The sequence below is a fragment of the Nicotiana tabacum genome, chromosome 21 (genome assembly GCF_000715075.1).
Source record: "Nicotiana tabacum cultivar K326 chromosome 21, ASM71507v2, whole genome shotgun sequence".
Lineage (NCBI taxonomy): Eukaryota > Viridiplantae > Streptophyta > Magnoliopsida > Solanales > Solanaceae > Nicotiana > Nicotiana tabacum.
Genome location: NC_134100.1, coordinates 69,828,628 through 69,844,941, shown reverse-complemented (window position 1 = coordinate 69,844,941; position 16,314 = coordinate 69,828,628). Strand labels below are relative to the sequence as shown.

The window sequence follows — 16,314 nt, the reverse complement described above, 5'->3', positions numbered from 1 at the left end:
AGGTGCTTCGTTGTTGTTTACAAAGTGTTGGAGGAGAATTACAATCCTCCAAAATGACGGGTGAATCTGCCCAAGGCAAACCTCGAACCTTTTACAGAAGTCGAGGACTATAGGGTCCATCGGGGCGAGCGTGAAGGGGTAAGTGTAAACACTAGTACCCCTCCACATGAGTGGTGATGTCTTTGTTGGGCCCGGGAACGATGACCTCCTTGCCCTCCTAGTTATAGTCTACCCAGACTGTGGGTAATATTTCCTCAGTAACGGAGCATATGTACCTCCATGCTCCCTTGCCCCCGGTCCTGTTGACTAGAGGCATTCTCGATGTTGATGTCGCTCCCGATGAAGCAGCCACCGGGTACGAAGCTCTTCAAGGGAGGCTCCCGTGCCACCTCGGGAATGGCTACCTCGGCATCTGTGGCCAGATTAGAAGATGAAGGGACGACTTTCTGAGACATGGATTTGGAAGTTTTTGCCATTGAGTTATGGGAATATGAAGACTTGAAGAAAATCTATAAAGGTTTGAAGATGGGATGAAGATATGAAGGTCTAGGTTGAAGATTCAAAGAAAATCTATAAAGATTTGAAGATGGGATGAAGATATGAAGATCTAAGGAGAAATGTGTGAAGATTTGCAAAAGTCAAAGGTAAGTAGAAAATTCGAGGGTAAATTCAAGAGTTCTGGAATCGAGAAGCGGGGAAGTAGAAAGGGGGGGCGTAGCTTTTATAGAGGGAGAACAGTCAATGCGCGATGTTTCGCATTCGAGGACAGTCAACCGGCGACTGACACATGTCCGAAGTCAGAGCGACGCGACTGATGGGACGTTTCGTTGACCCAACAACCCCATCGTGACGTACGAGGGAAGGAACCAGGGATTATTTATCGCTTCCCGTCGTTTAGATAAATCTACTCTCCGGAAAACGAGGGGACTATCTGTATACGGGTAAAATCGAGGGCAATGTCTACCCCGATTCCCCGATGAGAGAACGAAGGGGGAGCACTGGCTCGGTTTTTGCAGTCGAGGTCAAAGACCCTTCATATCAAGACCAAAGAAGAGTGAACGGTATATCCGACACCGCCCTGGCCGAGTGTAAGTTCTAGACCTCGGGAGACACGCTGAACGGTTATGCATGACGGACAAAACGCCCTGATACCCGCCCTCAATCGGATATCACGGCGCGAATCCCGCTCGATGTCAATTATGGATCAACAATTATCGGGAAAAGAAGATTTTTATTTGTTTTAGACTTTTAGTAGGACTGAAACTCTCCTACTATATAAAGGGAAAGTTTTTCTTTGATCTGACACATTGTAACACGTAATTCAAGGCAATAAAAGTTTAGTTTTTCCTTCTAGCTACTGTTGAGAACTTTGTTTACTTGTCATTCACTATTGGGCTCGAACCGATGGTCCAATCGAGGACGGGATCACTGTTCAATTTAAGATCAGACTTGTTCATAACATCAAAGATCGTTTATTTTATCTTTAATTCATTTATATGTTATTCTTAATTATTTATGTTGAATTAAACTACGTATCCTTTAAATCGCTTACAAATTAAATTATTACCCAATTTTGGGATAAACAATAGGGTACTAAAACTTATACATATCAGTAACACACAACTGTCAAATGTGATAGTAACCTTACATATATAAATAACTGGCTTACAACTGAACTGAAGTTGCTGTATCAGTTAACACAATGGTGTGCTACAATTTGATTGTCCAACAATCACCTCCTATTATGCTTCAATCACAGTATCCCTCCAAACCCAGGTACAATCTCTACTCTCCTGACCTCTTGTTTGCTGTCCAGTAGCTCTCTTTCTCTTTTCTTGATACTATTTTTCATTCCCAAATTCAAGATTTCTATTCTGCATTATGTCTAATCATTAATTCTGTGATCTATTAAAATAGTACAGTGTACCCCTTTTTTCTTTTTCTTTATGGTTGTTCACAATTGTGTGGTTAATAATGCAAAAGATTTGGTACTAAACCCAGACCCAATATGTACTACTGTAGTGGTTAAGAAAATGCGTAAAGAGAATTGTAAGAGAAAGCAGTCAAGTCCAACGAAATTCTTGAAGAATGTTGAATTTTGGTGAATCTGTTTGACCTTCGTTATTAGTTTGTGAAGTATAAACATTTTGCGTTTCCAAATACCATATTGTGGAGAAATGAGTCAATTGCTTACTCACTGATTTTAGTACAAGGGGGAAATTCATATTAAATTTAGCCAGCAGCCTAAGTCTTGTTAAACCTACCACTTTAAATCAATGGTTAGGAGCTTCATTTCTTTTTTAGGTATGATGAGGAGTTTTCTGAAATTAGTATGGTAATACATTTTGTCAATTTAGTCGAGGACATGATCTGATCGGATAAAAGAATTGGGATGACACGATAATGGGCATTAGATTACATACAAAAGCATAAGATATAAATAGTCTATCTTGATGGTGCTCAGGGTTAAAGAAGATGGATTTTACAGGCTTCTCAATGCTTGTCTCGATTGAGGATAAGGTGCACGTCATACATACAATGGAGAGAAATAGCTTTGCAGTAAAGAAAAGTTTTTGCACCTCTGAATCGGAAGTATGTCTACGAGGGTATTTCCTTGTGGTGTGTTGAAGTTGTCTTATAGAAGCTTTTGCTTGCATTCTAAATTTTGTGCAGGAATCAATAACCTAAAACTGGCCATGCAATCATCTTAGCTTTTGTTTTAGATTTATGTGACTGATGTTTTCTCGAAGGTTCACTTTTCTTCTAATCACGTTCCCATTCTTCATGTTATGGGGATTGTTCTTCCTTCCTTGTAGGGAGGTGCCTATGAAAATGATGTCCGGCTGCTGTAATGAATGTCCTATATCTAGTAAGGTTGCGGTTAAACAAGTCTTTTCAGGTCTTGCAGCATCGATCCTATTTCTCTCTCAAAGTAACCTGGTTAGAATCTTTACTTTATTTGCTTACTCCTGGTTCCAAAAGATAAAGATATTGCATGAGAAAAATCGTATATCTCTGGTGCATTTAGTGGCACATAAGCATTTGGTTGATTTGATAAGACTGTTCTGACAGTTGAAGGTCAAAAATCATATTTTACTCTATGTTATCAAACAAATATATTTTTATGGCAAGCATGATTTTTCAACTCATAATGTGTTATATCATAAATTAACCCAAAGAGCCAAAATTCCAGAAATGGTGGTAAATTTTCAATCGTATCTTCATTCTCTTGGTAGGCTTTTGCAGCAGATCTTCCTCATTACAACAGTGTGTCCCAAATTGCAAATGCCACAGACAGCGCACCGATTCTTCCTCTGGAGAAGGGAAATGATGGCGGAGGTGGAAAGTTGATGATGATGCGAGGCATGACAGCAAAAGACTTTGATCCAATCAGGTATTCTGGAAGATGGTTCGAAGTAGCTTCCCTTAAACGTGGATTCGCTGGACAAGGTCAAGAAGATTGTCACTGCACCCAGGTGAACGTTGAGAGTGTTAACACCTGAAAATATGCCTTCTTCTTATTATGTCTTTGCATATATTTTGGGTTCCTTGGTTCTTGGACGCTCATACTTGATGATGTCTTATTTTGGAATGGTTTGTCTTTGTTCCAAATTATTTCAGGGCATTTACACTGTTGATATGGCCGCACCTGCTATCCAAGTAGACACATTTTGTGTTCATGGAGGACCTGACGGCTACATCACAGGCATAAGGGGAAGGGTTCAGTGCCTTACCGAGGAGGATAGGGAGAAAAATGAGACTGATCTTGAAAGGCAAGAAATGATTAGGGAGAAGTGTTACCTTAGGTTTCCTACATTGCCGTTCATCCCAAAGGAGCCTTATGATGTTATTGCAACTGATTATGACAATTTTGCACTGGTTTCTGGAGCTAAAGACAGAAGCTTCATTCAGGTAATCAACTGTTTCTGTTTGATCGCTGCCGTGAGTCAAATGATATTTTATTTCTCTTCAATATGTGAGAATACATCCCTGAAATGAGCTTCTCATAGTTTCTGCATTTTTCATGTTCAACACAGTGTACCTCACACTTGACCCTTTTTCTTCATTATTACGAATTATTTACTAAAGAACTGGGTCACCTGACCGTGGGGTTATGCTATTGATAAATAATTAAACCTAAACATATTTTAGGAGTTCCCTTATTCTTTTTAATCATTTTAGGTGAAAAATAAACAGTAGTAGTTTTCTGTGGATTGTTCTTGCATGTCAAATGTTTATCACTGATTAATACCTGCCAATCAATAAAATATCCCTAGCAACACTATAACACCAATCAGGGAGCAAATTAGGGAAACCTTTTTCTTTTGTATGAAAAAATGAATACAGCCATATTCTCCTGGGACCTTCTGATTTTGTGTCTACTTTCTTCGCGTCCAGACTTAGTATGGGAACATATTTTAGATAGCATTAGCATAGACTACAGCTTATGTAAAACGTGTACACTGTCCAGGTATCACACTAGATGAGTGCTATAGAGGGATACAATTTTATTATTATCGATAAACATTCAAAATCTATATTTATTAATCCAATCTAAGATAATCTCCTACATGTGGATAAAAGGGGTTGACCAGAACACCATTCTTCAATCACAACTAAAAGATTTAATTAAAATCAATAAACACAATCACCACACAAGAACTAAACCCATCCATTAGAGTATATTAAAATTAGACATTGATTTCAACTCATTCTAGTCAAATAAATCTGATATACATTATAAGACACATTAAGAGAAAATAAACAGTAGAGTTCAACATGAAAGCAAAGAGAAAGGATTATAGAAACTTGATTGGAGCGGTAAATCTCTCTTCTTCTCTTATCTTTGACCCTCTTCTATTGTTCTTCTCCAAAATGTCATGCTTCAAAGGTAGCCTTTTGACCTGCTTTCCCTCGCGTAATGGTCTTTATAACTATGTTGCTCGGACTCTCCGAAAATATCGCCGGGTGTGTGTCGGATCCTCCAAAAGTAGTACAATTTTGGTGGATCCGACACAGGTGCGACAATATTTCGGAGAGTCTGGGCAACCTATCTTTATAGGGCCTATTTAAGTAAGGATTGAGAAGGAAAGGGGGGAATTCTGCCCCGAGTCTTGCTTGGATAATGCTTTATTGGGATTGGGGCACCTAGGAGAGCGCTCGGTTGCCAATGGCTGGTTGGATACTGGATTGGCCAGGAGAGCGCTGAGGTGTCTGGCGTGCCGGCCCTCTGGAATTTGTCACAATATTGCTCTTTAACCATGTTACCAGCATCGGGGCACGAGTGTTTCCGCATTCTATACTCTCCCCTTTGACCGTCTTCCCATCTATATCAACTGTTAAACCATATTTGTCTCCTGATGAAATATTTCGTTATTACTGCACGAATCAAGAGTAAATAGGTGAAAGATATATACAATTAACGCACAAAATGCATGAAAATAGTGGGAAATAATCATATTCGGGCATCTATAACACTAAAATATAGTCTCATCAATTATTAGCCAAATTGCCAAGCTCAATTGCTATCATCTCTCCTCTATAATTTCTCACAGTACCTGCAGCACCACTCCATCCCAGATTTCCAAGGATACTGCCATCAGTATTCAGCTCTCTCCCATAGGACTTTAGTGGCCTGTTTTCTTTGCTGAATGCTTTCAGAAGACTATGTTCTAATGATTCCTCAGATATAGTAGTACTGCAGTAGCATTTTGAAGAAAAATTGTATCCGCATTTGTCAGCTTATCATCAGTAGGTAGCTTCTCTCTCATAGCTCTCCACAAAAGAAATGGCCATTTTGAAGGGGATTCTTCTGTGCCAATCATCTTGTTTGTGTAAGAAGGGATTCTGAATTTCCTTATCATCTTCCGAGCAGAAGAGCAGATAAAATTACCCTCCTGAGTAGCTGTCCATATTGGTTTATAAGGGGCATTAACATCATGGCTATGCACTTCAAGTACCTTTGACAGCAAATTAGTTGATACATTCTGTTGTAGAATCTCCTCATCCCACCTGCCCTCTTTAATGAACCGTGATACTGTTGCGCCCAAGGGTGTTACAACCTAGTGATCAATGAAGTGGGCGAGAACCATGAGGTTTCAGGTTCAAATCCCAGTGGAGGTAACAAAAACACTAGATGATTTCTTTTCTCATCTACCCAAGCCTTGGTGGATACAGTTACCTGGTACCTATTGCTGGTGGGAGGTGGTAGGTATCCGGTGGAATTAGTCGAGGTGGGGGTAAGCTGCCCGAACACCACAGTTATGTTTTTAAAAAAAAGGATACTGTTGCTTTGTTTGGTCTGATTCAAATATTACTAAAGCCTGAATTTGCAGTTTTCAACTCTCAAAATTGCTTGAATTTATCACAGGACTATCTGATGTAGTGCTGATTGATTAATCGATTGATCCGTATTTCTTTCCTTGATCAGATATACTCGAGGACACCTGATCCAGGACCAAAATTTATAGAGAAATACAAAAACTACTTAGGTAGTTTCGGATATGATCCGAGCAAAATCAAAGACACACCACAAGACTGTGAGGTGAAGTCTACGAGTCAGCTAGCAGCAATGATGTCCATGCCAGGAATGCAACAAGCTCTAAGCAACCAATTCCCTGATCTAGAGTTGAAGGCCGCTGTTGAATTCAACCCATTCACAAGTGTGTTTGAAACTCTCAAGAAGCTTGTTGAGCTTTATTTCAAGTAGTGAAACCTTTCGAGTTTTATGACATATACTTTGTATCCTTGCATAGTTCATATTTTTACAGACCAACCCTTCCCCGCCCCTACTTCCCTTCAACAATTTGGTCCCTGAAGCCTCAGGTCAGCTATCTTATGGCTTGTGGGTTCTAACACTTGATAATGCACATTGAAATAAAGTTTGATTTTGAATGAAATATTCTCCATAATTATACACTATTTACATTATGTATATTTTATGTGTGTGTGCGTCTGTGCATAAAAAAGATTTTTGTGGGCGCGGTATCTCAGAGTGGAACCATTGCAGGAGAAGAGTGTAGCGGTTGGGAACTAGAACGCGATTAAACCTCTAAGCATAGAGATGAGTGTTTGTTGTTAGCCCCATTTCTTCAGTTTTTGGATTGGAATAAGGAGTTCCATGTTGACGCATCACTCTATGTCATTGGTTCCATCCCTGTTGGCTGTTGGGTAGGTAATTATTCGCACCCTCTTTCAACTAGTGTTTCATGGTCACCATAGAAAATTTGCAGCGGTTTGGTGCAATAGTATTTGTCACATTCAAATTAGTGTTTTATGTTAGGCCTAAGCAAGAGTTTTATGGCCCAGGCCAAAATGGAACTTGGTGTTTAAGCTAATTGTCAACATTCAACTATAATTGTGTATCATACTTGAAAGAAAAGGATGGAGTCAGTTTTTCTAATAGTTTTCAATATTGCAGTTAAAAACCATTTTATTTACAACTTTCTTCATCTTAAACAAGCTGATGTGATTTTAAAACTTAATAGAATTTTATCCTTCATTACAAAATTACGCTAATTATTTTATGTTTCATCATTAATAACGATAAAAGATAATATTTCTCCACGTTGTTAAGATAGTGGCAAAGGCTTAATTGGACGAAATAAATATGACACATTAAGCAAATGATTTGAGTATTCGATATTAATTTTAGGCACACGAGGAAGAAATACCGGGAGTTTACTAAGTAATAAAACATTGTAAAACAAGAATAACAAATCAGAGTGGCGCAGCGGAAGCGTGGTGGGCTCATAACCCACAGGTCCCAGGATTGAAACCTGGCTCTGATAATTGTGATAAGAGAGCAAGCTTCCCATTCCTCCACCCTCTTTTTTTTCATACTTTTACCCTGTTCAGTAGTAATACCCGATAGACAGAAATACACAATTAATTAACAGCGTTTAATTGAAATTCCGTGTTGTTAATGGTGAGCCATTTTCATTTCAGAGTAGAGATGGTAATATTTGATATAACCTTGGTTAACTCTTTCTTAGGCAGTTGTAGAAAATTGTGGTGGATGCTGATTTCAGTAGTCATTCATTCAGCAATAATGACAAGGCATAATCATTCAAGACTCATTTACCATTTTGTTCGTTAATTTCTTTCTAGTTCTAGTTAAAGAGGGACTAGATAAGGTAAATGAAGCCTTCCTATGCGATGTGAGTGAACCCTAACAAGTTTAAGAACATAAAAAGCCGAGCAGGGTTGAAGGCCTCTGGATGCTCCAGCAATTAACGCATTGGGGGATAATCAGTCCGTCATGATCTGAGTTCGAGACATGACATGAGTACATATTTCTTTTTTCAGAAAAAAGAGATCAATTACTTGATATAAAAACATTACTCCTAGTAAGAAAAGAAAGGGAGGGGGAGATTAACTGTTTGATGGCTGATATGAGAAAAACTTCATACATAAGAAAAACTGCTGCATCAATTGGTACTCTAGTCTTCATTTTATTTTCCATTCAATAACCAAATTGTTATCATCGCTCTCAGGACATTTAACAGTCTCATAAATCTATCAGCTTACTGCCACTGAAAACACAATGTTCATTTGCTGGTACTGATTCTTGGATCTATTCTTATAACTAGGGGTGCTATGTTATTAGTCCCAACAGCAAAATACAACTTTTCTGATTAAAAGGCCGGGACAAAAGTTGCCTTTTTAAGAAGAAAAATCACCACAGAATCTAGGCAGATAATTTAAAAAGATAGCACTGATTTTAGCAACCATAGAAGTTTTAAACTGCAAATACATGAATAGGGCCACCACAGCGCCACAGTATCTTCCACCAAGCCCACAGTAACCACTTCATTAGATAAAGATTACTCCTATGAGAGAGTAGCCGAATGAATACACAAGGAATTAGGCCTAACCAAGAATCAAGTCACAGCCACAGCTCTAGGCCACTTCTCTTCAACCTTAATAGGTCCCTTGCCCTAAGTGGCGGAGCCAGAACTTCACTAAGGGGAGTCAATATATAAAGAAAAAAACACACAAAGGAATTCACAACATGTAATACATATACATTGGAATTTTTTTTACCTAACTACACAGTGTCATTTTTCGGCGAAGGGGTGTCAAATAACACCCCTTGGATGAAGGTGGCTCTGCCACTGCTTGCCCTCTTACTAGGCAAAGATAGATCCAGGTATATAGTTAATGGCTTAGGCTTCATGGTTGCTCCTCAGATGGCGACGAAAAATTCTTTAGTTGAGATAGGCAGCCCATGCACTTTCTGATTCCTCTTCTTGCAAGAAAGAGAATATTTCTATAGGCTACAACTTGTCACGACAGCTCTCACAAGTCTCGCCAACTTGCAGATATATGGGTTCTACTAGCAGTTTACACCAAACCAAAGCTTGGATCATCGGCCAAAAACCCCAAAAAGGAGAAGAGGGAGCATAAGCTGATCCCAGCAGGTGCTCTATGGTATAAGTCGCAGAATGTAATAAACCAATTGCAATGTCCACATTCACTTACAGGAATCTAAATGTGATATTCAAGGATTAGGCACTTAGACAGGGCTCTCAGACAGCTTTGAGAAACCAAGCTTCTTCAGGCGATTCTTTATAGGGCCTGCCCAAGTTCTGTCAACATCCCCACAATTTATATCCACAATCTCCACCATGTAAGGTCCCTTTCTCTGAGGTTTCTGCCTCACAGGAGTTCCATCAACAAAGACATTGTCGTTTTCTAGTATTGGAATTTGATTAGTTTTTCGATTATAGTGCTTTGTTTTCCTGACAATTTCAGGGCATTTCTTATTGTCCTCAGACATCCCACTGCTGCTTGCTTCGTCACTCGATGTTCCTGGCTTCACTCTTTTAGCACTGGTCGCACTGCCAGCAATGAAAGAACAAACAGTAGGAGACTTACTTCTATATGAAGCCGGTGTCTGAGGAGAAAACTTCTTAGAATCTAATTCTCTTGACATCAAGGCACCGATTGTACCAGTTGTTCCAACTTTAATAGAACCTCCACCACCCTTGATGACTTCCACTGTCTGAACCATTCTTCTTTCAAAATTTTCTGGGATCGTCTATCAGATATTTAATTCAACCCTGCGAAGCAGTAGCAATCAGTTCATGAGCAAATAAGTTTTGCCTAGATTACTAAAATCATTGTTTGGCACGAGTTTCGCTAATTTCCTCAAATTCATGATAACCAGTCTAGATTCATAAGATATCACAAACGGCAGGCCAAACTGCCAAAGAGCTAAAGAAGAATCTGAGAATATGGCTTCCTCCAGACAAATGCCAATAACTTCATCTAGATCAAATCCAAACACAGAGGAACGTTTATTATCTATAATGAGAGCTCATTATTGGCAGATAGATAGAAGACAAAAATTCAAGTAGCATAATAATTACTCAAAAACAATAAAGTAAATGAACTTCACTGCATACCCTACAAATCTACTAAATATGAGCGGGGCTTCTTGAAATTTGGTAAGATCAACACTAAAAGATATCCAAAACGGATTCTTTGCGGAGTAGCACACAGCTGGGCAGAAACTTGTACTCCATTATCCAGAGGTAGTAATCTCCTAGACTGAAACTGAGCGTTATCTTTACAAACATCTACAGCCCAGATGCATGTCCAAGGGTTAAAAATGGAAAACAAGTACCAAATTACACCCATAGTCACAAAAGGAAAGTAGATAAGTATAACACCAAACCAAATCAAAACCTAACTCTCAAAGATACATTATCTGGTCTGTTCCAACCTTCATCACCTGGAAAGCTTCTTAAACAGGGAAAATAAACAATGAAAAGAATGAACTAATCATCTGGGTCCGGAAGAATGAGAGGTTTAAAAGGATGGAAGAGGCAGCACCAGCATGATATTAATTGAAATTATGTCTCCGATTTCTAAAGGGCTGAAAATATTCTCCAAATTTTATGTTTCTCTATAATCTGAGCAACAACAAAGCTAAAGTTAACCAGCAGAGCAATGGTAATTCACAGGTAGAGTTCTGCTGGAGAATATCCAGAGAGCAATTTTTTCGACAATGCAGTATGACGCTGGAAAAACAAATACCAAAGCACTCCTTTCATTCGTATTCAACTGTCATGTTCTTCATCTGCACATATCTATACTTCCATTACTGTACACAGAAGTGGATCCAGAAATCCAACTTTATGGGTTCCACTTTGAAATTCTACCACAGCAGATTGGATTTATTGGGTTCGAAAATTGATTATTTGTACTTATTTAGTGGATTTTCAACAATCGGGCTTGTGCCAAAACTACAAGATCAGAAGAAGCCACAACATGTACTCCTCCATTTCAATTTAAATGACACATTATCCTTGTTAGACATTTTTATATTGAGAAACAATTTAACTTTAAATTTTTTATTTTACATACTTTACGCTTAATAAGAAACTTTTATAAATACACAAATATCATAGCCTTACTAAGTTTTTAGCGCCATATATTTTAAAAGTTTTTTCTTTTTTAACTTTGTGCCAAGTGCTTGTCTAAATTGAAATGGAAGTACTATGCTAAATCCGCCCCTGACTGTACGGTACCATCTCCCACCCAAAAGGTTATCCCAATCAGCAAATAAGAAGAAAAAAGAACTTAGCAAAGAGAGAAAAATCAAGTTTTACATCTACATTCCAACAAACTACATTCCTCATCAGAGCTACCGTGATGCCCATTTGAAGAACAGAAACCATTGCAAGTGGATACAATCAATCCAAAAGGAAAAAATCAGACTTCGTTAACTACATTTGGCACATAATAGCAGTAATTAAACCAATTACAGCAAAGAAGTTAACAAATCATCAAAGTCTTGCTGATGACAGAGGAAATAAGACCCATAAACCCAAAATAGTAAAAATCTAAAACTGGAGTAGAAAATTGATTTTTTTTTTCAGAAATCAAAAGAAAGGATAGATCTAAAGACAACAATATTTTATATTCTTAAGGTAAAATCCAAATAAATAACTCGAAAAGTCCAACAAGAAGCTGAGAAAATGAGAAGTATTCAGTGAGAATATAGATTCAAAGTTTTACCAGAGAAACTGTGTCAATTGAAGTACTCAAAGTTAGAGAAAAAAGATCACCCAAATTAGATAGAAAGCAAAATTATTTATGCAAAATACAGTGGCAAGAGAAGGATTTTAAGGTGTACGTGGAAGCTCAAATGTCGCAGATTTCATGTGAATTTGTGTCGCTTTCGAGATATCTTAATCATTACGTAATGATGCGTCCCTACTTTTGGCAACGTATCTCACTAGTCAAACAAAACAAAGCTTGTAGATGGGACATCTGATAAATTAATGCGGCCTTAATTTCTTGCTCTCATGCGACTTTCTTAAGTTGTGCGCTACAAAATTTTCAAATTTTTTGCACAAATACCTGTGTTTAAAGAATAAAAAAAAACTTAAAAGCTTCTAAGGGGGACTGCGTTTGTCGGATAGCGATACGGAGTTTGATTTTTTTTCTAGCATAAACTTTGCATAACTATATGGAGTTTGATTTTTTATTGAAATTCTGCATTACTAATATGGACAAAACTTAAGTGTAATCTATGCATTCTTTTATTTGAAATGAAATATGAAATAAAGAATATTTGCATTAACAATATAGTATTTAAACCCAATAAGGACAGCTCAACCAAATTGGTGGCCTCAAGCAAAACTTATTAAGAAGCCTTAAGCTTTTTTGCCCAAAAAAAAAACTCACATATGTATTTTTATTTAAAGTAAATTTTCTAGTTTTTTAAGATGCAAAGTTGTTAATAAGTTTTTGCAATCAATTCTCTTTATATATTTTTTTCAGTTGACAATTTATCCAATTCATCTAATCTTGTTTTAGGCATTGTTTAAACGACTCCTTTTTTGAGATTGTATTAAAGTTCACTTTTTCTCCTCTCTTTGTTTATGTGTGTTTTGAATAATCTGATTTATATTTTTTAGTTGACACGTTTGAATTCTAATATTCGATAAAAAGTAATATACACCTATAAATAAAATTTACCAGATGTAAAATTTAGTTATAAGATAATAGAAAGTTAGAACAATATAACCTAATTTTAGAAGTTGATAACTTGATATTACTACAAGATTTCACTGCTTCAGTTCGCATGTTGTGCAAGACTTGAAAACTTTGAGAAAAACAAAAGAAATGCATAATTTAATTTATTCAATGTCCTTGCCCTTATTTTTGAGAGAATAGATAGCTTAACGGAATGAAAAAAAAGAAAGTACGCGGTACAAGTTTTATTACTTAAGAGAAAGGAAAAGAAAAAGAATATTGATACTAGAATGAAAATTTCAGCCGACACCATCAATCACATGGCTAAATGGTTCTCTTTTATTTTTTAATAAAAATCTTATACGGTACTTTTTTACCATAGAATAATCAATAGAAAATTTTGTTAAGAAAATTAACTATAAAAACTACATTATTAATTAAAAATGGGGCCTCAAAAGCTGGGGCCCTGTAACGACCCGATCGATCGTTTTGAGTATTATAACTCTGTTCTCCTATTTACTGCTCAATTTATGCTTTATAGTTGTTTTATGACTTATCGAGTTAGTTAGTCTGGGTCCGGAAGGAATTCGAAATGAAATGAGACACTTAGTCTCATAATTAAAAATTTTAAGTTAGAAAAGTTGACCGAATATGGACCTATATGTAAACGACCTCGGATTTGAATTTTGATGATTCCAATAGCTCCGTATGGTAATTTTGGACTTAGGAGCGTGTCCGAAAAATTATTTGGAGGTCCGTGGTGGAATTAGGCTTGAAATGCCGAAAGTTTAATTTTTGGAAAATTTGATTGGGGGTTGCCTTTTTGATATCGGGGTCGGAATCCGATTCTGAAAATTAGAATACCTATGTTATGTCATTTATGACTTGTATGCAAAATTTGAGGTCAATCAGACTTGATTTGATCGGTTCCGGAGTCATTTGTAGAAATTAGAAATTTCAAAGTTTATTAGGCTTGAATTGGGGTGTAATTCATGGTTTTAGCGTTGTTTGAGGTGATTTGAGGGTTCGACTAAGTTCGTATGATGTTTTAAGACTTGTTGGTATATTTGGTTGAGGTCCCGAGGGGCTCGGGTGAGTTTTGGATGGTTAACGGATCAAAAATTTGGACTTGAACAACTGCTGGAATTTTCTGATATCTAATGTTGTTTTCCTTCTACGCGATCGCGTGAATGCGTCTGCGATCGCGTAGGCTTAGTTGGTCAGTGGGGGGTTTTGTTCTACATGATCGCGTGGGGATATCTACGATCGCGTAGGGTTAATTTGAGGCAGCGGCATTTTGTGCTTCGTGATCGCGTGAAGCAGGATGCGATCGCGTAGCTATGTGAGTTTGTTATTCACGAACGCGTGAAGAAGGTCGCGTTCGCTTAGAGGAAATGGGGCAGAAATGGAAACCACGCGTTTGTGCTTCGCGATCGCGTGGTTAGATTAGGTCCGCGATCGAGTAGGTCTGTGATGTTGTGCATCGCGATCGCATGGGAAAGTCTGCGATCGCGTAGAGTTAAATCTGGGCGATGGGAAATTGTTCTTCGCGATCGCGTAGAGCAAATGTCTGGGCAGAGATATTAAGTTGTTTCGTCCCATTTTCAGTTTTTGACGGATTGGTGCTCGGGAAGAAGCGATTTTCGGTAGTTTTTCAAGGAAAACAATGGGGTAAGTGTTCTTAACTCAATATTAGTTAAATTACCCGAATCCATGGTCGTTTTTAACATTTAATCGGTGAATTAAGTTGAAAATTTGTGAAAACTCTCTTAGATAAATTTGAGAATTTGAGGGCCGAATTATTATCGGAATTTAGTAATTTTGGTATGGTTAGACTCGTGGTGGAATGAAGGTTCATATTTTGTAACTTTTGTCGAGTTCCGAGACGTGGGCCACACAGGCGATTTTTGGAGTTAAAATTCGGATTTTTATGGAAAAATTATATTTTCATATGGAATTAATTGCAATAAATTTTATTGACTAAAACGAATTATTTGTGACTAGATTCTAGGCATTCGGAGGCCGATTTGCGAGGTAACGGCATAGCAGAATAAAGAATTTCACGCTCTGAGGTAAGTAACAGTTTTAAATCTGGTCCTCAGGGTATGAAACCTCGGAATTTGGTATCATGTGATTACTTTGGAGATGACGCACATGCTAGGTGAAGGGCGTGTGGGCGTGCACCGAGAGGATTGTGACTTGGTCCGTTCCGTGAAAACTGTAAAGCTGAATAATTTATTGATAGTTATGTGCTCTCTATGTGTTGTGGAAACTTGACTATAAGTCTTGCTAGAAATCATGTTTAGGCTATATGTTGGTATTGTTGGGACCCACAGAGGTTGTGTACATGTTGAATTATCTGCTTAAATTGTTGTTTTGTATTCAATCACAGCTTACTTGATTATTTTATCTCAGTCTCTATTGTTCATTATTGATGTATCATATCATTGTTGTTTGGGTTGATTTTATGATTGTTGAGAGCCCGAGAGACTAGAGAGCCTTATGACTGAGTGAGGCCGAGGGCCTGATTGTGAGATATTATACCACAGCACGTGAGTTGGCCGTGCGGATACTTATATTATACTATTGCACGTGAGTTGTCTGTGCGGATCCTTATATTATACTATTGCACGTGAGTTGGCCGTGCAGCACGTGAGTTAACCGTGCGGATCCTTATATTATATTATAGCGCGTGAGTTGGTCATGCAGCACGTGAGTTCGTCATGCGAATCCAGATATTTATATTATGGCACGTGAGTTGTCCGTTCAGATTATAGTACTTGGGCTGTAGGAGCCCCTCCGGAGTCTGTACACCCCCAGTGAGTGCGGGTACCCATTGAGTGTGAGTGCTGAGGGCTGAGAGCCGAGTGATTGAGCTGTTGTAATGAGTTGAGTGACTGTTGCCTGAGAGGCTGTACTTGTTTTCATTTGTCGTTGCACTTAGTTGCTATCTGTCATTATTGTAAAATTCTCTGAAAGATTTTATATCCGGATTACATGAACTTGAAATGTATAAATTGATTTGACTTAAACTGCTGGATTTGAAAGCGTGTCTATTCTTTGCTAGAATTACTAAAAATGAATTATAATTGTATAGCTCGCCACTATTTTCAGTTCCTTATTTATTATTGTTACTTGCTGAGTTGTTTGTACTCATACTACACCCTGGACTTCGTGTGCAGATCCAGGTGTTCCCGGACATAGTGGGTGTTGATTCTTTCGCGCAGTTGATTTTCTAGAGATTCTGAGGTAGCTGCCGTATTTCGCAGACCTTGCATCTCCTTCCCTATCTCCTTGTTTACTGTATTTAGTCTCAGACTATTA

The 16,314-nt window shown here is 37.9% G+C and overlaps 1 protein-coding gene and 1 long non-coding RNA gene across 2 annotated transcripts; one reads left to right on the top strand and one right to left on the bottom strand.

Annotated features, from left to right (window-relative positions):
- Window positions 1–1,618: 1,618 nt before the first annotated feature.
- Window positions 1,619–6,899, top strand: LOC107763432 (chloroplastic lipocalin). The gene is made up of 5 exons (XM_016581925.2): window positions 1,619–1,776; window positions 2,817–2,940; window positions 3,237–3,476; window positions 3,622–3,912; window positions 6,431–6,899. Exons 1-5 carry the CDS (start codon window positions 1,703–1,705, stop codon window positions 6,707–6,709), a joined length of 1,008 nt encoding a protein of 335 aa, XP_016437411.1. The 5' UTR covers window positions 1,619–1,702; the 3' UTR covers window positions 6,710–6,899.
- A 1,804-nt stretch (window positions 6,900–8,703) lies between these two features.
- LOC107763415 (uncharacterized) lies at window positions 8,704–12,302 on the bottom strand. Its single transcript, XR_012704606.1, has 2 exons — window positions 12,028–12,302; window positions 8,704–10,064 (listed from the first exon to the last, which is right to left on the bottom strand). It is a non-coding gene; the product is annotated as an uncharacterized LOC107763415 (long non-coding RNA).
- Between the last annotated feature and the right edge of the window lie 4,012 nt (window positions 12,303–16,314).